We start from the raw sequence: 21,815 nt of genomic DNA, 5'->3' as shown, positions 1-21,815 counted from the left end.
TGTGTGTGAGTGCGTGTGTGAGTGCGGTGTGTGAGTGAGTGTGTCTGTGTGTGAGTGCGTTTGGTGTGTTGTGTGAGTGCGTGTGTGTGTGAGTGCGTGTGGTGTGTGTGAGTCGTGTGTGTGTGTGAGTGCGTGTGTGTGAGTGTGTGTGTGTGTGTGTGAGTGCGTGTGTGGTGTGTGCGTGCGTGTGTGAGTGTGTGTGTGCGTGTGTGAGTGTGTCTGTGTGTGAGTGGTGTGTGTGTGTGAGTGCGTGTGTGAGTGCGTGTGTGTGAGTGAGTGTGTCTGTGTGTGAGTGCGTGTGTGTGTGTGAGTGCGTGTGTGTGTGAGTGCGTGCGTGTGTGTGAGTTTGTGGTGTGAGGAGTGTGTGTGTGTGTGCGAGGTGTGTGTGTGAGGTGTGTGGCGTGTGCGTGTGAGTGCGTGCGTGTGTGTGAGTGGTGAGTGCGTGCGTGTGTGTGAGTGTGTGTGTGAGTGCGTGTGTGTGTGAGTGCGCGGTGTGTGTGAGTGCGTGTGTGTGTGAGTGCGTGTGTGTTGAGTGCGTTTGTGCGCGTGTGTGTGTGCGTGTGGTGTGTGTGAGTGTGTGCGTGTGAGTGTGTGTGTGAGCGTGTGTGTGTGTGCGGTGTGTGTGTGAGTAAGTGTCTGTGTGTGAGTGCGTGTGTGTGTGTGTGTGTGTGAGTCGTGGGGGTGAGTGCGTGTGTGTGTGAGTGCGTTGTGTGTGAGTGTGTGTGCGTGGAGTGAGTGCGTGTGGTGTGTGAGTGCGTGTGTGGTGTGTGAGTGCGTTGTGGGTGTGTGAGTGGCGTGTGTGTGTGAGTGCGTGTGTGTGTGAGTGCGTGTGTGAGTGCGTGTGTGAGTGGTGTGTGTGTGCGTGTGGTGTGTGAGTGCATGTGTATGTGAGTGTGTTGTGTGTGAGTGTGTTGGTGGCGTGTGTGAGTGCGTGTGTGTGTGGTGTGTGTGTGAGTGGTGTGTGTGTGAGTGCGGTGTGTGTGTGAGTGAGGTGTGTGAGTGAGTGTGTGTGAGTGAGTGTGTCTGTGTGTGAGTGCGTGTGTGTGTGTGAGTGCGTGTGTGTGTGAGTGCGTGTGTGTGAGTGCGTGTGTGTGTGTGAGTGCGTGTGTGTGTCTGTGGTGGGTGTGTTGTGAGTGTGTGTGCGTGTGAGTGCGTGCGTGGTGTGTGTGAGTGTGTGAGTGCGGTGTGTGTGAGTGTGTGTGTGAGTGCGTGTGTGTGTGAGTGCGCGTGTGTGTGTGAGTGCGTGTGTGTGTTGCGTGTGTGTGTGTGAGTGGTGCTGTGTGTGAAGTGCGTTTGTGCGCGTGTGTGTGTGCGTGTGTGTGTGGTGTGAGTGTGGTGCGGTGTGAGTGTGTGTGTGAGCGTGTGTGTGTGCGTGTGTGTGTGAGTAAGTGTGTCTGTGTGTGAGTTGCGTGTGTGTGTGTGTGCGTGTGTGTGAGTGCGTGTGTGTGAGTGTGTGTGCGTGTGAGTGCGGTGCGTGTGTGTGAGTGTGTGTGAGTGCGTGTGTGTGTGTGTGAGTGCGTGTGTGTGTGAGTGCGTGTGTGTGTGTGAGTGCGTGTGTGTGAGCGGGCGAGTGTGCGCGTGTGTGTGTGTGAGTGCGTGTGTGTGTGAGTGAGTGCGCGTGTGCGTGCGTGTGTGTGTGGGCAGTTGGAGGCAGTCGCCCTCCAACAACAACGGAGGGCGGAGGAGCGACGCTCACAACAACGAGCGGAGCGCCGGGTGGCTAAAGCACAGCAAGTTGGTACAGTAGGGGGCACAGGTGGTGCATCAGCCTGTCATCTCGGTCATCTCGGTCAGTCGACCCGTGGCACCAGCTGGGTCTGCCTCGTAACCTCCTGCCAGCGGGCGTTCGACACTTCACGTGGTAGCCTCAAGGTGCACTTGGCCTGGCACAAGCGTCGTGGTGACGTCACCGCCACTTAGTGGCGAATGGCGGTTGTTGTTGTTGTTGTGTGTGTGTGGGGAGCGGTAATGTAGCGGTTAGCGCGCTGCGCTATGAACCTGGCGACCCGGGGTTTGATTCACGGCCAACATTGGTGGCGATTATCTGAACCGGTCCTGGGCCTTACCTAGGCCTACTCAGCCTAAAATGAGACAAAGTCGGCCGGGCCGTGGTGTTGGCTACCCACCCCCTCGTGTGCCGTGCCGGCCTTCATAGGTGCTCGCTAACAGCACTTGCCCCTACAGTCTGTTAAGAGGCTACGCGGGGGACCATTGCCTGTGTGTAGAACAAGCTCATGGTGCTGGCCACCCACCCACCTACCCACCCACCCCCTCGTGTGCCACAGTGCGGGTCGCCTTCATAGCTGCCACTCGCACCATCAGCGCTTGCTCCAACAGTCCATTAAGAGGCTACGTGGTTTGACCTTTGTCTGTGTGTAGAACAAGGGCATGGTGCTGGCCACCCACCCATCCCCCACCTACCCACCCACCCACCCACCAACCCACCCAACCACCCACCCCCTCGTGTGCCACAGTGCGGGTCGCCTTCATAGCTGCCACTCGCGCCATCAGCGCTTGCTCCTACAGTCCATTAAGAGGCAACGTGGTGGACCTTTTCCTGTGTGTGTGGTGGTGGTGGTGGTGGTGACACGCGTACCACTTGTTGCAGTCCACCGTGGCCACCTCGCCCTTGCGGTACGTGACGCCGTTGTGCACGCAGGGACATGCGTCTTGCACCACGCACGCGCCTGCATCGTCCAGCACGAGACCAGCAGGGCACGTGCAGCCAGACTGGCAAGAGCTCTTCATCTGTGGTGTGTGTGTGGGGGGGGGGGGGGGAGTGGAAGATCGTCATTGTCATCGTCATCATCATTGTCATCATAATCATCATCAATGTGGTGTCATCATTATCATTGTGTCGTCGTCATCATCATCATCAATGTGTGCTCATAATCATCAACTCACGCAGGGCATGCCGGCGCTGCGACAGCTGGCCTGGCAGGCCACGCCGAGGTCCCCGTCCGCCAGCTTTGAGCAGTTGGCGTAGACCTTGGGCGAGACGCAGCCCTCTGTGGACAAGAGACAGGTTGGGTGGTGGTCCGGTTGGTGGTGGTGGTTGTGGTGGTTGTGGTGGTGGTGGTGGTTGTGGTGGTTGTGGTGGGGGTGGTGGGGGTGGTTGTGGTGGTTGTGATGTGGTGGTGGTGTGGTGGTGGTTGTGGTGGTTGTGGTGGGGGTGTGGTGGTGGTGGTTGTGGTGGTTGTTGTGGTGGTGGTTGTTGTGGTGGTGGTTGTGGTGGTTGTGGTGGGGGTGGTTGTGGTGGTTGTGGTGGGGGTGGTGGTTGTGGTGGTGGTTGTGGCGGTTGTGGTGTCACGTGGTGTGGGTGGTGGTTGTGGTGGTTGTGGTGGGGGTGGTGGGGGTGGTGGTGGTGGTTGTGGTGGTTGTGGTGGGGGTGGTGGGGGTGGTTGTGGTGGTTGTGGTGGGGGTGGTGGGGGTGGTTGTGGTGTGGTGGTGGTGTGGTGGTGGTTGTGGTGGTTGTGGTGTGGTGGTGGTGTGGTGGTGGTTGTGGTGGTTGTGGTGGGGGTGGTGGGGGTGGTTGTGGTGGTTGTGTGTTGGTTGTGTGGTGGTGGTTGTGGTGGTTGTGGTGGTGGTGTGGTGGTGGTGGTTGTGGTTGTGGTGGTTGTGGTGGTAGATAAACGGGAGAGACGCGGAGATGCCTCGTTCTGGACAAACGGGGAGATAGAGATCCACAGAGACCCATAGAGACCCACAAAAAGAATCATAGAGACCCACAGAGACTCATATAAACCCACAGAGACTCATAGAGACCCACAGAGACTCATAGAGTCCCACAGAGACCCATAGCGACCCACAAAGAGAATCAGAGACTCACAGAGACCCATAGAGACCCACAAAGAGACTCATAGAGACCCACAGAGACTCATAGAGACCCACAGAGAGACTCATAGAGACCCACAGAGACTCATAGAGACCCACAGAGACCCATAGCGACCCACAAAGAGAATCAGAGAGACCCACAGAGACTCATATAAACCCACAGAGACTCGTAGAGACCCACAGAGACTCATAGAGACCCACAAAGAGACTCATAGAGACCCACAGAGACTCATAGAGACCCACAGAGACCCATAGCGACCCACAAAGAGAATCAGAGAGACCCACAGAGACTCATAGAGACCCACAGAGACTCATAGAGTCCCACAGAGACCCATAGCGACCCACAAAGAGAATCAGAGACCCACAGAGACCCATAGAGACCCACAAAGAGACTCATAGAGACCCACAGAGACTCATAGAGACCCACAGAGAGACTCATAGAGACCCCACAGAGACTCATAGAGTCCCACAGAGACCCATAGCGACCCACAAAGAGAATCAGAGACCCACAGAGACCCATAGAGACCCATAGAGACCCACAAAGAGACTCATAGAGACCCACAAAGAGACTCATAGAGACCCACAAAGACTCATATAAACCCACAGAGACTCATAGAGACCCACAGAGACTCATAGAGTCCCACAGAGACCCATAACGACCCACAAAGATAATCAGAAACCCACAGAGACTCATAGAAACCCACAGACCCATAGCGACCCACAAAGAGAATCAGAGACCCACAGAGACCCATAGAGACCCACAAAGAGACTCATAGAAACCCACAAAGAGACTCATAGAGACCCACAAAGAGACTCATAGAGACCCACAGAGACTCATAGAGACCCACAAAGAGACTCGTAGAGACCCACAAAGAGACTCATAGAGACCCACAGAGACTCATAGAGACCCACAAAGAGACTCTTAGAGACCCACAGAGACTCATAGAAACCCACAGAGACTCATAGAGACCCACAGAGACCCATAGCGACCCACAAAGAGAATCAGAGAGACCCACAGAGACTCATAGAGACCCACAAAGAGACTCATAGAGACCCACAGAGACTCATAGAGACCCACAGAGACTCATAGAGACCCACAGAGACTCATAGAGACCCACAGAGACTCATAGAGACCCACAGAGAGAATCAGAGACCCACAGAGACCCATAGAGACCCACAAAGAGACTCATAGAGACCCACAGAGACCCATAGAGACCCACAAAGAGACTCATAGAGACCCACAGAGACTCAGAGTCCCACAGAAACCCATAGCGACCCATAAAGAGAATCAGAGACCCACAGAGACCCATAGAGACCCACAAAGAGAATCAGAGACCCACAGAGACTCATAGAGACCCACAAAGAGACTCATAGAGTCCCACAGAGACCCATAGCGACCCACAAAGAGAATCAGAGACCCACAGAGACCCATAGAGACCCACAAAGAGACTCATAGAGACCCACAGAGACTCATAGAGACCCACAGAGAGACTCATAGAGACCCACAGAGACTCATAGAGTCCCACAGAAACCCATAGCGACCCACAAAGAGAATCAGAAACCCACAGAGACTCATAGAGACCCACAAAGAGACTCGTAGAGACCCACAAAGAGACTCATAGAGACCCACAGAGACTCATAGAGACCCACAAAGAGACTCTTAGAGACCCACAGAGACTCATAGAAACCCACAGAGACTCATAGAGACCCACAGAGACCCATAGCGACCCACAAAGAGAATCAGAGAGACCCACAGAGACTCAGAGACCCACAAAGAGACTCATAGAGACCCACAGAGACTCATAGAGACCCACAGAGACTCATAGAGACCCACAGAGACTCATAGAGACCCACAGAGACTCATAGAGACCCACAGAGAGAATCAGAGACCCACAGAGACCCATAGAGACCCACAAAGAGACTCATAGAGACCCACAGAGACCCATAGAGACCCACAAAGAGACTCATAGAGACCCACAGAGACTCAGAGTCCCACAGAAACCCATAGCGACCCACAAAGAGAATCAGAGACCCACAGAGACCCATAGAGACCCACAAAGAGACTCATAGAGACCCACAGAGACTCATAGAGACCCACAGAGAGACTCATAGAGACCCACAGAGACTCATAGAGACCCACAGAGACCCATAGCGACCCACAAAGAGAATCAGAGAGACCCACAGAGACTCATATAAACCCACAGAGACTCGTAGAGACCCACAGAGACTCATAGAGACCCACAAAGAGACTCATAGAGACCCACAGAGACTCATAGAGACCCACAGAGACCCATAGCGACCCACAAAGAGAATCAGAGAGACCCACAGAGACTCATAGAGACCCACAGAGACTCATAGAGTCCCACAGAGACCCATAGCGACCCACAAAGAGAATCAGAGACCCACAGAGACCCATAGAGACCCACAAAGAGACTCATCGAGACCCACAGAGACTCATATAAACCCACAGAGACTCATAGAGACCCACAGAGACTCATAGAGTCCCACAGAGACCCATAGCGACCCACAAAGAGAATCAGAGACCCACAGAGACCCATAGAGACCCGCAAAGAGACTCATAGAGACCCACAAAGAGACTCATAGAGACCCACAGAGACTCATAGAGACCCACAGAGACTCATAGAGTCCCACAGAGACCCATAGCGACCCACAAAGAGAATCAGAGAGACCCACAGAGACCCATAGCGACCCACAAAGAGAATCAGAGAGACCCACAGAGACTCATAGAGACCCACAAAGAGACTCATAGAGACCCACAGAGACTCATATAGACCCACAGATACTCATATAAACCCACAGAGACTCATAGAGACCCACAGAGACTCATAGAGTCCCACAAAGAGACTCATAGAGACCCACAAAGAGACTCATAGAGACCCACAAAGACTCATATAAACCCACAGAGACTCATAGAGACCCACAGAGAGACTCATAGAGACCCACAAAGAGACTCATAGAGACCCACAGAGACTTATAAATACCCACAAAGAGACTCATAGAGACCCACAGAGACCCATTGAAGACGCAAGCCACAAGAGCACAAGACAAATGATGGACCGGACAGTGAACCCACAGGCACCCCACAGACACTCATAGAGATGCACAAATAAATATATCCACGTGTTATAAGAATAAACATTTTTTTTTGTTAACGAGCTTGAGAAAAAGTGAGATCGAGGAACGGAATCTCACCAACTCCTTGGTCTGACGATTCGCAGGTGATTTTGCCCGCCTTGCAAACGCTGTGGACAGGACAGGAGAAGAGACGGAGGTCACTTGGTGATGGCAATCACGCACTCACTCACACTCACTCATCCACTCGCACTCACTGGCACCCACCCACTCACTCACTCCCCCACCCACTCATCCACCAACCCACTCACTCACCCACACACCCATTCACCCATCCACTCCCACATCCACTCACCCATCCACACACTCACCCACCCACTCACCCACTCATCCACCAACCCACTCACTCACCCACCCACTCACCCACCCACCCACACACTCACCCACCCACTCACCCACTCACTCACTCACTCACTCACCCACTCACCCACTCACCCATTCACCCATCCACTCACCCACCCACTCACCCACTCACCCATCCACTCACCCACCCACTCACCCATCCACTCACCCACCCACTCACCCACCTACTCACCCACCCATTCACCCATCCACTCACCCACCCACCCACTCACCCACCCACCCACCCACTCACTCACCCACCCACCCACCCACTCACCCACTCACCCACTCACCCACTCACCCACTCACCCACCCACTCACCACGCGCGCCCGTCAACGCTGTAGCTCTGCCCGTTGATCACGACGCGGTTGCCCACGTAGCAGGGGCACAGTTCGGGCGCCACGCACTGCGAGGCGCTGTCGAGCAGAGTTCCCGCAGCGCATTGGCAGCCAGAGGCTGGCTCCTCTCCCTCGCACAACGAGGGCTCGGCCACGCCTCGGCACGTGGCCTCACAGGGGCTGGCCGAATCAACGAACACCTGACCGGCAGGGCACTTGGACGCTACGGGCGAGACGGGGGTGGGTGGGGGTTGGGGGGACACGGAGTGAACAGAGTGAGAGTAGGACGACGCGAAAGGGGTGGGTGGGGGTTTGGGGGTGGGTGAGTGGGTGAGTGGGTGAACGGGTGGGTGAGTGGTTGAACGGGTGGGTGAGTGGGTGGGTGGGTGAGTGGGTGGGTGGGTGAGTGGCTGAACGGGTGGGTGAGAGTATGGGGGTGGGGTTGGGGGAACACGGAGTGAGAGTAGGAGGAGGACGACGCGAAAAGGGTGGGTGGGGGTTTGGGGGTGGGTGGATGGGTGCGTGGGTGGGTGGGTGAGTGGCTGAACGGGTGGGTGAGTGTATGGGGGTTGGGGTTGGTGGGACACGGAGTGAACGGGGTGAGGGTAGGAGGAGGACGACGCGAAAAGGGTGGGTGGGGGTTTGGGGGTGGGTGAGTGGGTGGGTGAGTGGGTGGGTGAGTGGGTGGGTGAGTGGCTGAACGGGTGGGTGAGTGTATGGGGTTGGGGTTGGGGTTGGGGGGACACGGAGTGAACGGAGTGAGAGTAGGAGGAGGACGACGCGAAAAGGGTGGGTGGGGGTTTGGGGGTGGGTGAGTGGGTGGGTGAGTGGGTGGGTGAGTGGGTGGGTGAGTGGGTGGGTGAGTGGCTAAACGGGTGGGTGAGTGTATGGGGGTTGGGGTTGGTGGGACACGGAGTGAACGGAGTGAGGGTAGGAGGAGGACGACGCGAAAAGGGTGGGTGGGGGTTTGGGGGTGGGTGAGTGGGTGAGTGGGTGAACGGGTGGGTGAGTGTATGGGGGTGGGGTTGGTGGGACACGGAGTGAACGGAGTGAGAGTAGGAGGAGGATGACGCGAAAAGGGTGGGTGGGGTTGGGGGTTTGGCGGTGGGTCCCATGATGTTGCTGCTCACCCCGATTCCTTACCCGTACCCGTACCCGGCCGCACCAGGGTCGCAAACGGCTACCCGTACTCGTACCCGGCCGGGTACGGGTAGCCGGGTATCGGGTACCCGGTTGCGACCTCTGCATGTAGGCTGTGTGTTGCGGGATATATAAACTTTGAGGTTGAGGTGTAGATTTGTGCAGTAGTTTCAGGCTGCCGCGCCCGCCGCAATAAGTTCTAATGTAACGTTCTAAGCCTCGTTTTGGCGCCTCTTTACCTTGGCGCCCGGGGACATATATACCCCCCTGCCCCCACCCCCCCTAGCTACGTCTCTGTGACTCTCACCGCAGATCGCTGGGTTCCAATTGGCGATGAGCACTCCTCGTAGCGCGCAGGCGTGCGCGTACGCCGACACTGACGCACAGAAGCAGTCCTGTCCGCAGTGGCACGAGTCGTGTTTGCAGTTCTGAGAGACACGCAGAAGGAATGGTGGGACAAACACGCACACACACGCGGTGAGACAGAGTTCAATCGTGCAGACGTGCAGACGCACGGACGCGCACAGACGCGCAGACACGTCGGGAGACATGCGTACAGACAGACATATACAAACACACACACATACGTGGTGAGACAGAGACACGGAGACAATGACATACCATACACTAGTATATATCACACCACTATACACTACTATACCACGCCTGTCAACCCCCTTATCAGTGTCTTACCTTATTACAGACTATTTCAGAGCGTATTGGTCACCCCGTGCCGTTTATACATCTCAACACACCCAACACACACACCACACACACACACACCACACACACACTACACACACCACACACACACACACCACACACACACACCACACACACACCACACACACACACCACACACACCACACACACCTACACCACCTACACACACCACACACACACACTACACACACTACACACACACACCACACACACCATACACCACACACCCCCCCCCCACACATACACAACACACACCCCCCCCCCCACACACACTACACACACACCATACACCCCCCCCCCACACACACAACACACACCCCCCCCCACACACACTACACACACACACACCACACACACCCCCACACACACACCACACACACACACTACACACACACTACACACACACACCCCACACACACCATACACCCCCCCCACACACACAACACACACCCCCCCCCACACACACTACACACACACACACCACACACACCCCCACACACACACCACACACACACACACTACACACACACACCACACACACACTACACACACCACACCCCCCCCCCCACACTACACACACAACACACACCCAACACACACACACCCCCCCTCCTCCTCACCTGATAGTACGGTAAGGGGTCCACTACGTCCTTGCACTTGAGGAAAGTGGGTGGACCAATCAGCTCGCAGTTCTTCGACAGATCCTCTGCGGGGTGGGGGGGAGACACGTGGGGCGGCGGGGGGGGGGGCAACGGGTCAGGAGGCGGGGCTACGGTGACGTCACTGAGCGAGGGGCGGATCTACGGATCTCGCCAGGCCCAAGGTCACGTGGGCTCGGTTAGGGCCTTTGGTGATGACTGGTGTATAGGGTGGTGTTTAGGGTAGTGTATTGGGTAGTGTATTGTGTAATGTATTGTGTAGTGTATAGGGTAGTGTATAGGGTAGTGTATAGGGTGGTGTATTGTGTAGTGTGTAGGGTAGTGTATAGTGTGGTGTATAGTGTAGTGTGTAGGGTGGTGTATAGTGTAGTGTATAGGGTGGTGTATTGTGTAGTGTATAGGGTGGTGTATAGTGTAGTGTATAGTGTGGTGTATAGTGTAGTGTATAGTGTGGTGTATAGTGTAGTGTATAGAGTGGTGTATAGTGTAGTGTATAGTGTAGTGTATAGGGTGGTGTATAGTGTAGTGTATAGTGTAGTGTATAGTGTAGTGTATAGGGTGGTGTATAGTGTAGTGTATAGTGTAGTGTATAGGGTGGTGCATAGTGTAGTGTATAGGGTGGTGTATAGGGTAGTGTATAGGGTGGTGTATAGTGTAGTGTATAGGATAGTGTATAGGGTGGTGTATTGTGTAGTGTATAGTGTAATGTATTGTGTAGTGTATAGTGTAGTGTATTGTGTAGTGTATAGTGTAGTGTATAGGGTGGTGTATTGTGTAGTGTATAGGGTGGTGTATAGTGTAGTGTATAGGGTGGCGTATAGTGTAGTGTATAGGGTGGTGTATTGTGTAGTGTATAGGGTGGTGTATTGTGTAGTGTATAGGGTGGTGTATAGTGTAGTGTATAGTGTAGTGTATTGTGTAGTGTATAGTGTAGTGTATAGGGTGGCGTATAGTGTAGTGTATAGGGTGGCGTATAGTGTAGTGTATAGGGTAGTGTATAGGGTGGTGTATAGTGTAGTGTATAGGGTGGTGTATAGTGTAGTGTATAGGGTAGTGTATAGGGTGGCGTATAGTGTAGTGTATAGGGTAGTGTATAGTGTAGTGTATAGGGTGGTGTATAGTGTAGTGTATAGTGTAGTGTATAGGGTGGTGCATAGTGTAGTGTATAGGGTGGTGTATAGGGTAGTGTATAGGATAGTGTATAGGGTGGTGTATTGTGTAGTGTATAGTGTAGTGTATTGTGTAGTGTATAGTGTAGTGTATTGTGTAGTGTATAGTGTAGTGTATAGGGTGGTGTATAGTGTAGTGTGTAGTGTAGTGTATAGGGTGGCGTATAGTGTAGTGTATAGGGTGGTGTATAGTGTAGTGTGTAGTGTAGTGTATAGGGTGGTGTATTGTGTAGTGTATAGGGTGGTGTATAGGGTGGTGCATAGTGTAGTGTATAGGGTGGTGTATAGGGTAGTGTATAGGGTGGTGTATAGTGTAGTGTATAGGATAGTGTATAGGTTGGTGTATAGTGTAGTGTATAGTGTAGTGTATAGGGTAGTGTATAGGGTGGTGTATAGGGTAGTGTATAGAGTGGTGTATAGTGTAGTGTATAGTGTAGTGTATAGGTTGGTGGATAGTGTAGTGTATACGGTGGTGTATATTGTAGTGTATAGGGTGGTGTATAGTGTAGTGTATAGAGTGGTGTATAGTGTAGTGTATAGTGTAGTGTATAGTGTAGTGTATAGGGTGGTGCATAGTGTAGTGTATAGGGTGGTGTATAGTGTAGTGTATAGGATAGTGTATAGGGTGGTGTATTGTGTAGTGTATAGTGTAGTGTATTGTGTAGTGTATAGTGTAGTGTATTGTGTAGTGTATAGTGTAGTGTATAGGGTGGTGTATAGTGTAGTGTATAGGGTGGTGTATAGTGTAGTGTATAGGGTGGTGTATAGTGTAGTGTATAGTGTAGTGTATAGGGTGGTGTATTGTGTAGTGTATAGGGTGGTGTATAGTGTAGTGTATAGGGTGGTGTATAGAGTGGTGTATAGTGTAGGGTACGGGTACCCGTTTGCGACCCTGGTGCGGCCGGGTACGGGTACGGGGAGTAAGGAATCAAAACCCGTTTGCGACCTCTGCTATACAGCCAGATGATATGACAAATCGCTAACCTTAAACACCCAGTCGTTCATAACAGTTGAAGGCCAGTATAGGACTATAGTAATAGAGCAAGTGCAGAATCACTGAAGCGGAATTGATAGATTTCGATTTAAAGCTTTCGTGACCGCAGGGATGCATCTTCTTGGTTCTTTCGGTAAAGTCACGTAGAAGGGAAATAATAAAATAATAAAAATAAAACATAATAAAATATGTTTTCGGTAAAGTCACGTAAAACGGAAATAATAAAATAATAAAAATTAAACACAATAAAATATTTTTATTTTAAAGACATCATAAAAGATGTTTTATTTTTATTATTTTATTATTTCCCTTCTACGTGACTTTACCGAAATAACCAAGAAGATGCATCCCTGCGGTCACGAAAGCTTTACATCGAAATTTGAGCTGCTATCGTTCGTGACGGCGGCCACCCTCGCGGCAAACGGAGCCGGCTGAGCTACGAGCACCGATGCGGCGGTGGCGGTGACGGTGGCGGTGACGGTGACGGTGGCGGTGGCGGTGACGGTCGCGGCGCTGAGCGGTCACCGTAGCGGCAGACGGAGCCGGCGTCGGCGGCGATGACGGCCTCCAGCGGCTTGCTGCTCCACGCTGCCACGAACTGTGGCGCCACGCTCTCCACGATGCCCTGTGGCTGTGCGCAGGTCGTCCGCCTTCTCCGCGTTGTAGCTGCCGCACAGCCCTGCGGGTGGCACGGGGGGGGGGGGGGGGGGGGTCACGTGCAGAGATCACGGTCAGAGGTCGCGGCTGGAGGCTACGGTCGGAGGTCACAATCAGAGGTCACGATCAGAGGTCACGTTTGCAGGTTACGATAAGAGGTCACGGTCAGAGGTCACGGCTGGAGGCTACGGTCGGAGGTCACGATCAGAAGTCACGTTTGCAGGTTACGATCAGAGGTCACAATCAGAGGTCACGATCAGAGGTCACGGCTGGAGGCTACGGTCGGAGGTCACGATCAGAGGTCACGATTGGAGGTCACGATCAGAGGTCAAAGTCGGAGGTTAAGGTCAGAGGTCACGATCAGAGGTCACGTTTACAGGTTACGATCAGAGGTCACGGTCAGAGGTCACGGCTGGAGGCTACGGTCGGAGGTCACGATCAGAGGTCACGGATGGAGGTCACGATCAGAGGTCATAGTCGGAGGTTAAGGTCGGAGGTCACGATCAGAGGTCATAGTCGGGGGTTAAGGTCGGAGGTCACGGTCAGAGGTCACGATCGCAGGTCACGATCGGAGGTCATGATCAGAGGTCACGATCGGAGGTCATAATCAGAGGTCACGATCAGAAGTCACGTTTGCAGGTTACGATCAGAGGTCACGATCAGAGGTCACGGCTGGAGGTAACGATCAGAGATCATAGTCGGAGGTTAAGGTCGGAGGTCACGGTCAGAGGTCAGCGCGGTGGGTGGTGGTGGTGGTGGTGGTGGTGGGGGGGGGGGAATCGCTCACCTTGAGTCTGCCCCTGCATGGACGTGGGCACGGTGAGGTAGAGCTGCATGAGAGGTGCCAGCTGCACCTGCATCTTGAGGCCGACGATGGTGAACACCTGAATGTAGGTGGTCGTCTGCGCATAGATCTTCAGTGCATCTGTGGGGGTGGGGTGGGTGGGTGGGGTGCGGTGGGTGGGGTGGGATGAGTGGGTGGGTGGGGTGGGGTGGGTGGGTGGGTGGGGTGGGGTGGGTGGGGTGGGTGGGGTGGGTGGGGTGGGGTTGGGTGGGTGGGTGAGGTGGGGTGGGTGGGGTGGGTGGGGTGGGGTGGGATGAGTGGGTGGGGTGGGTGGGGTGGGGTGGGGGGGTGGTGAGGTGGTTGATGTGGGTGGGTGGGGTGGGGTGGGTGGGGTGGGTGGGGTGGGTGGGGTGGGGTGGGATGAGTGGGTGGGGTGGGGTGGGTGGGTGGGTGGGGTGGGGTGGGATGAGTGGGTGGGTGGGGTGGGATGAGTGGGTGGGTGGGGTGGGTGGGGTGGGTGGGGTGGGGTGGGTGGGGTGGGGGGGAGCGCGTAAGACGGACGCCGGGGAAAGTTCCGGAGTTGTTTCCCTGAGCTCTTCACGGCTGCCCTTATCAGGCCTGGTCTTCTTGGTTCTTTCAGGTGAAGTCACGTAGAAGGGAAATAATAATAAAATAATAAAAATAAAACGTAATAACATAATTCTCACTATTGAATTATTTTATTATGTTTTATTTTTATTATTATAAAAATATAAATAAAATAAAATAATTCTCACTATTGAATTATTTAATTATGTTTTATTTTTATTATTATAAAAAAGAAAAAGAAAACATACTTAAATAATTCTCACTATTGAATTATTTTATCATGTTTTATTTTTATTATTGTATTAGTTTATTATTTTATTACTTCCCTTCTACGTGACTTTACCGAAAGAACCAAGAAGATGAATCCCTGCAGTCACGAAAGCTTTAAATCGAAACATAAAAATGTTTTATTTTTATTATTTTATTACTTCCCTTCTACGTGACTTTACCGAAAGAACCAAGAAGATGAATCCCTGCAGTCACGAAAGCTTTAAATCGAAATTTACCTCGCCTGGTATACAGGAGATCATGGCCTCGATCCCGACCCTGACGTTGCATGCTGTGTAAAAAAGTCTTCGTGTTTTCTCATTTTTTAAAATCCTTTATATTAAGTTCACTTGCTTGCTTGCTTGCGCGCTTACGACCGTGCAAATCTTTCGGTCGTTTTTTAACCCACTTCCCGTGATCCAATCGAGCTGACATTTTGCACACAGACTCGTTGTGCGTGACAATTTATATTCGTGATTTTTTTTCTCTCATAACTTTACACTTTTTAGGGAAAACAAAATTTATTTAATTACCAATTGCTTAATGGTGGCAGGCAATCATCTGACCCATAGGTGGCAGCCATCTCGAGCCAGAGGACGAGAGGACTCTAGCCGCCACGCATATAAAGGATTTATAGTGAAAAACTTTGTTTTTACGGGTTCATTTTTTTCTCTCTCTCTCTCTTCCCGTGGTGGTTGTGCGGATTTTCCCCTCCACATTTAGAAAAATGCGTTTAGAGTATTAGGCTGCTCTTATACATTTACATTGAGCTACGCGGCTCGTATTCAGAAGCGACCACGCTATCACAATTCGTAGCTCAACGAAGTGGCTTATCGCATACCTGTCAACCCATACGGTTTGTCCGTATTTTTTTGGACAGTTTTACGTCCACACGGAGTACAGCCGTGTCAATGCGGGCAATTGTTTTTTGCCTATCCGTTTGTGTTTCTCCCTTGTGATAATCGGACTTTGTAGGATGGACGTTGATATTTATAAAGTATAACCCGTAAAAACAAAGTTTTTCACTATAAATCCTTTATATGCGTGGCAGCGAACTTAATATGAAGGATTTAAAAATATATTCGCCTGTGGAGGACGCGGGGATCGATCCCGCGACCTTTGGCATGGGAAGCGAGGGCGCTACCAACTGCGCTACTCCGCCACGGCCTGTGGAGGGTTTACGCTCTGGGCTCTTACACTGTGACGTTCAGCCAAAGCCATGAATGAGTTCTATTTGAATATATGTAAAATCATTTTTTTTTGCCTAAAAAGTGTAAAATTTTGGGAATTTTTTTTCACGAACATTAATTGTCTGGCACAACGAGTCTGTGTGGAAAATGTCAGCTCGATTGGATCACGGGAAGTGGCCTGAATTGGTCTGTAATAAGGTAGGCAGCACTGATAAGGGGTTAACAGGTATGGCTTCATGTCCGATGGGATATATACAAATATGTTGTGAAATTTCTATTTAAAGCTTTCGTGACTACAGGGATTCATCTTCTTGGTTCTTTCGGTAAAGTCATGACGTAGAAGGGAAGTAATAAATAATAAAAATAAAACATAATAAAATGAATTCATTCGGACGCTGTCTCCCCGACAGACCTGGTCTTCAACCTGAGGATGGCTGCTTGCGTTGTGGCCGAAACGTCGTGAGAATTATTTGATTATGTTTTATTTTTATTATTTCATGTTGTGAAATTTAAGGATGAAACATTGATACAATACGCATCATTTGAAGGTAGCAATATACTTTCCCCTATTATCTACAATCCTCTTTCGGGACCCTCTAATATTTATATTAAATCTTCAACGCGTGTCAGCAGCGAACATTGCCATCGCTCGGGACGCGTGCCAATGCAGCAGCGGCGACCAGTCCCACCACCTCCGCCCCATTCGCCCGAGGCTACACAACAACATCGACATCTCTGCGGCCGCCCGCCCAGCCCGCGCAACCAACGCGCTTGCAAGATCGGGCAGGTCACAGAGCCGGGAGAGAAGACAACTCCCCCGGCCACAAAGGGAGGGGAGAGGGGGGGGAAGGACATCTGAATTATTGCCGGGCACCGAAGGGTAACAAATCAAAAAAGTTGTCGCTCGACGATGCCCGGCGGTGTTTAGCGAGTCGCGGAATCATCGTCGTGGTCGTTGCGACTCATCGGGGAAGAGCGGCGGGGTGGGGGGTGGGGGGGGGGGGATGGTGGGGGGGAGGGGCTGCCCCCCCCCAACCCCCAGGGGGGGTGGGTGAGTGGGGGGGCAGCTGTCCCTGCGTGGCACGGCCTGCGTGCGTGCGCTAGTCTGCGGGCAGCAGTGAGTGAGTGGGGTGATGATTGGTGCTACTGTCTTAGTTAGTTAAGCTAGTTAAGCGTGGTCTATCCTAGGGGTGCCCCCAGCAGCAGCTGTCCCTGCGTGGCACGGCCTGCGTGCGTGTGCTAGTCTGCGGGCAGCAGTGAGTGAGTGGGGTGATGATTGCTGCTACTGTCTTAGTTAGTTAAGCTAGTTAAGTGTGGTCTATCCTAGGGGTGCCCCCAGCAGCAGCTGTCCCTGCGTGGCACGGCCTGCGTGCGTTCGCTAGTCTGCGGGCAGCAGTGGGTGAGTGGGGTGATGATTGCTGCTACTGTCTTAGTTAGTTAAGCTGGTTAAGTGTGGTCTATCCTAGGGGTGCCCCCAGCAGCAGCTGTCCCTGCGTGGCACGGCCTGCATGCCTTCGCTAGTTTGCGGGCAGCAGTGGGTGAGTGGGGTGATGATTGCTGCTACTGTCTTAGTTAGTTAAGCTATGATAATTGGTTCTTTACCCTTCTATCTGGCAACAAAACTGACACCTTTTTACAAGGAGTCATGTTTGCATAGACCGCAATACCTGCAGTCATAAATACAAACAAAAGACATAACTCTGATAATGTGCACTGTCCTTGAAGTTGTAAAAAGGTGTCAGTTTTGTTGCCAGATAGAAGGGTAAAGAACCAATTATCATATTTTTACTGGCAAATGAGGTCCCCATAGTGTTAGTTAAGCTAGTTAAGCGTGGTCTATCCTAGGGGTGCCCCCAGCAGCAGCTGTCCTTGCGTGGCACGGCCTGCGTGCGTCCGCTAGTCTGCGGGCAGCAGTGGGTGGACGGGGTGATAATTGCTGCTGCTGCTGCTGTGTTCGTTAGTTAGTTAAGCTAGTTAAGTGTGGTCGAGCCTAGGGACACCCCCAGTGGGACCTGTCTGTCATGAAAGCTCCAAATGAAGTATCAGTTAATTCCATCGTGATCCAGCCTAGGGGCACCCCCGCTGGCAGCCGTCCCCTTTCGCGCCGCGAGCGACCGAATGGTCGGGCGAGCCGGTCGCCAGCATCTCACCTGAGGTGTGGGGCAGCGCGAGTGCCGTGTCGTCCAGGTACACTCGCCCGTCGGAACGGATCTCCAGCAGGCCCTGCCGGAGGGAGTAACGAGACGCGTTACGTTTTGATTTTGTTTTCTCTCATCATCACGGTGGCTAAGGGAGATGTTGACTACCTCGCCTGGTCTACAGGAGGTCGTGGGTTCGATCCAGAACCCTGACGATGCCTGCTGCTGTATAGTTGGAGTCTGTGTCTCTCTCTCTCTCATCATCAGGGTGGCTAAGGGAGATGTTGACTACCTCGCCTGGTCTACAGGAGGTAGTGGGTTCGATCCCGACACTGATGCCTGCTGCTGTATATTTTGAGTCTGCGTCTCTCTCTCATCATTATCACGGTGGCTAGGAGATGTTGACTACCTCGCCTGGTGTACAGGAGGTCGTGGGTTCGATCCCGAACCCTGGTGATGCCTGCTGCTGCTGTATATTTGGAGTCTGCGTCTCTCATCATCATCATCACGGTGGCTAGGAGATGTTGACTACCTCGCCTGGTCTACAGGAGGTCGTGGGTTTGATCCCGAACCCTGACGACGCCTGCTGCTGCTGTATATTTGGAGTCTGCATCTCTCTCATCATCATTACGGTGGCTAGGAGATGTTGACTACCTCGCCTGGTCTACAGGAGGTCGTGGGTTTCATCCCGACACTGATGCCTGCTGCTGTATATTTGGAGTTTGCACCTCTCTCTCTCATCATCATCAGGGTGGCTAGGAGATATGAACTCTCTCGCCTGGTGTGCAGTGTGGAGCTCAAACTCTGCACATTGTGCAAGAGTTTAACACGTAACTAGTAGTAGTGTTAGTAGCCGCCGCGGTAGGGCTTTCGCGAGCAATATCCGTAACAGCGTTTTTTACGCGATCTGACCTACCCAAAAAACCCACCGACAACAACAACAAACGCCTCTTTAGTGCGGGCAGGTCAAGAGGTCGCGGGCAGCGCGACAACAGAGACACGTAGAGGCGGCGAGCGAAACGAGACGGGGCTGGCGCCGCTTACCGAATTCATCTTGAGGTAGACGGCCTCCAGACGCGGTGAATCCGGCGACTTGTCCGCGATGTCGATCTGCACCGACCAGCCGTTCGTCTGTGCAGGAACAGGCGGAGAAGGTGTGGAAGGGGTGAGATGGTGGGAGTTAGTGGGGTCGGAGGTGGAGGAGAGGGACAGGGTTGCAACGCTCGTCTGCGTTAGACTCAGAGGTCGCAAACGGGTTTTGATTCCTTACCCGTACCCGTACCCGGCCGCATCAGGGTCGCAAATGGGTACCCGTACCCGGCCGGGTACGGGTACCCGTTCCCTACCCGTACCCTACCCGAAATGCGTGACAAACGGTGACTCATCAGTGACTCACGGTCTACCTGTACCCGTACCCGGCCGCACCAGGGTCGCAAATGGGTACCTGTACCCGTACCCGGCCGGGTAGCCGGGTATCGGGTAGGGTACGAGTATCGGGTACCCGGTTGCGACCTCTGGTTAGACTCGACTCGAGACCAAAGCTGCCGAAACGGGTCAGAAACTCGTTCTAGATTTTAAGCTTTCGTGACTGCGAGGAATGCATACTCTTAGTTCTTTTGGTAAAGTCACGTAGGTAAAAAAAATGAATCGACTGAACGAACGGACGAACGAAATCACGACGTTTCGGAGGCAACACAAGTCTCCCCGTCATCAGGTGGGACCGTCACAGCCAGATTTGCTGATGCAACAAGACTCCGTCATCAGGTGGGACCGTCACAGCCAGATTTGCTGATGCAGCAGATTTGCTGATGCAGCAAATCTGGCTGTGACGGTCCCACCTGATGACGGAGACTTGTGTTGCCTCCGAAACGTCGTGATTTTTATTTTATTTTTTATTACATTTTATTTCATTTTTTACCTACGTGACTTTACCGAAAGAACTAAGAGTACAGTCGCTTATCCGTCGGTCTGTCGAGTCGGTCGCTTGCGCTCTGCTCTGCTCTGCCCGCTCGTTCTTCTGTCGGTTCGTTTGGTTCATTCCGTTCTACCCCCCGCCCCCCCCCCCGTGCGCAAAGTGGAATCATTACTTTAGACCGGAGGAGGAAATAAGATGAGCTATGAAGCTCTTTTTTTCCACAGGTGTCCAGTCCCTATGGGTCTCTACGCGTCTCTGTGTGTCTCTGTGTGTCTCTGTGTGTCTCTGTGCGTCTCTGTGTGTCTCTGTGTGTTTCTGTGGGTCTCTGTGTGCTGCTGTGTATCTCTGTGGGTCTCTGTGTATCTGCATGGGTCGCTGTGTGTCTCTACGTGTCTCTGTGTGTCTCTATGGGTCTCTGTGTGTCTCTATGGGTCTCTGTGTGACTTTGTGGGTCTCCGTGTGTCTGCATGTATCCCTATGGGTCTCTACGTGTATATGTGTGTCTCTGTGGGTCTCTGTGTGCCGCTGTGTATCTCTGTGGGTCTCTGTGTATCTGCATGGGTCGCTGTGTGTCTCTACGTGTCTCTGTGTGTCTCTATGGGTCTCTGTGTGTCTCTGTGGGTCTCTGTGTGCCTCTGTGTATCTGCATGGGTCTCTGTGTGTCTCTATGGGTCTCTACGTGTCTATGTGTGCCTCTGTGTGTCTCTGTGGGTCTCTGTGTGCCTCTGTGTGTCTCTGTGGGCCTCTGTGTGTCTCTGTGGCTCTCCGTGTGACTTTGTGGGTCTCTGTGCATCTGCATGTATCCCTATGTGTCTCTACGTGTCTCTGGGTATCTTCACGTGTCCCTATGGGTCTCTATGTGTCTCTGTGTATCTCTGTGGGTCTCTGTGTATCTCTGTGGGTCTCCTGTGTGTCTCTGTGTGTCTCTGTGTATCTCTGTGGGTCTCTGTGTGTCTCTACGGGTTCTCCGAGTGCCCCTGAGGATGCGGTCCGCACCGACAAGAGGAGGAAGCTGCCCGCCCCAAAGAAGCCGTAGGTGTTGAAGTCGAACGTGGTCACGTGGGTGCTGCCCTCCAGCGAGCACATGGCGTCGGCGGCCGTCGAGGTGCAGCTCCAGACGCCGCTCGCGCAGTGGCTGCTCGCGGATAAAGCGGACAAGCGGCAGCGTCATCAGCATCATCATCATCAGGGTCATCATCAGCATCATCATCAGCAGCAGAGTCAGAGTCACCAGAAGCAGCAGCAGCATCAGCATCAGCTGTAGCGGCAGCAGCATCATCATCATCAGGGTCGTCATCAGCAAAGTCATCAGTATCATCATCATCAGGGTCATCATCAGCATCATCATCATCATCAGGGTCATCATCAGCATCATCATCAGCAGCAGAGTCACCAGAAGCAGCAGCATCAGCTGTAGCGGCAGCAGCATCATCATCATCAGGGTCATCATCAGCATCATCATAATCAGGGTCGTCATCAGCAGAGTCATCAACATCATCATCAACAGGGTCATCATCAGCATCATCATCAGCAGCAGAGTCACCAGAAGCAGTAGCAGCACCAGCTGTAGCGTCATCAGTATCATCATCATCATCAGGATCATCATCGGGAAGAGTCATCAACATCATCATCATCAGGGTCATCATCAGCATCATCATCATCAGGGTCGTCATCAGCAGAGCCATCAAGTCATACTTTGTAGCGATCATCCGGAGCGAAACATTTTATTTTAGGCCACTGAATAGCGCTGGCAGCTAGGGGTGTACAACTCCTCTCGAGCAGTTCTGAGTGAAGACCTCATAGGTAGTGACTCAAGTTTCAATTTATTGGCAACAGCATTCCAGACCCTGGGGGCATCAAACAGCAAAGTCCCTTCCTCCAGTATATGTACGGCAATAGGGAATGTGAAGCTGGTAAATGAGT

The 21,815-nt window shown here is 52.6% G+C and overlaps 1 protein-coding gene across 1 annotated transcript in view; it reads right to left on the bottom strand.

The window, feature by feature from the left end:
* The window catches only part of LOC133359932 (mucin-5AC-like), a 73,293-nt gene extending 54,190 nt beyond the window's left edge, over positions 1-19,103 (bottom strand). The window contains 11 exon segments of the mRNA XM_061578494.1: positions 2,597-2,687; positions 2,916-3,008; positions 7,048-7,097; positions 7,651-7,891; positions 9,116-9,236; positions 10,152-10,237; positions 12,879-12,978; positions 12,980-13,032; positions 13,798-13,935; positions 17,990-18,062; positions 19,022-19,103. Coding sequence (XP_061434478.1) covers positions 2,597-2,687; positions 2,916-3,008; positions 7,048-7,097; positions 7,651-7,891; positions 9,116-9,236; positions 10,152-10,237; positions 12,879-12,978; positions 12,980-13,032; positions 13,798-13,935; positions 17,990-18,062; positions 19,022-19,030 — 1,055 coding nt within the window. The 5' untranslated portion in view covers positions 19,031-19,103.
* Positions 19,104-21,815: the final 2,712 nt, after the last annotated feature.

Source organism: Lethenteron reissneri, chromosome 66 (assembly GCF_015708825.2).
Source record: "Lethenteron reissneri isolate LAM-NWPU_2019-01 chromosome 66, ASM1570882v1, whole genome shotgun sequence".
Lineage (NCBI taxonomy): Eukaryota > Metazoa > Chordata > Hyperoartia > Petromyzontiformes > Petromyzontidae > Lethenteron > Lethenteron reissneri.
This window is presented reverse-complemented; position numbering and strand designations above follow the sequence as displayed.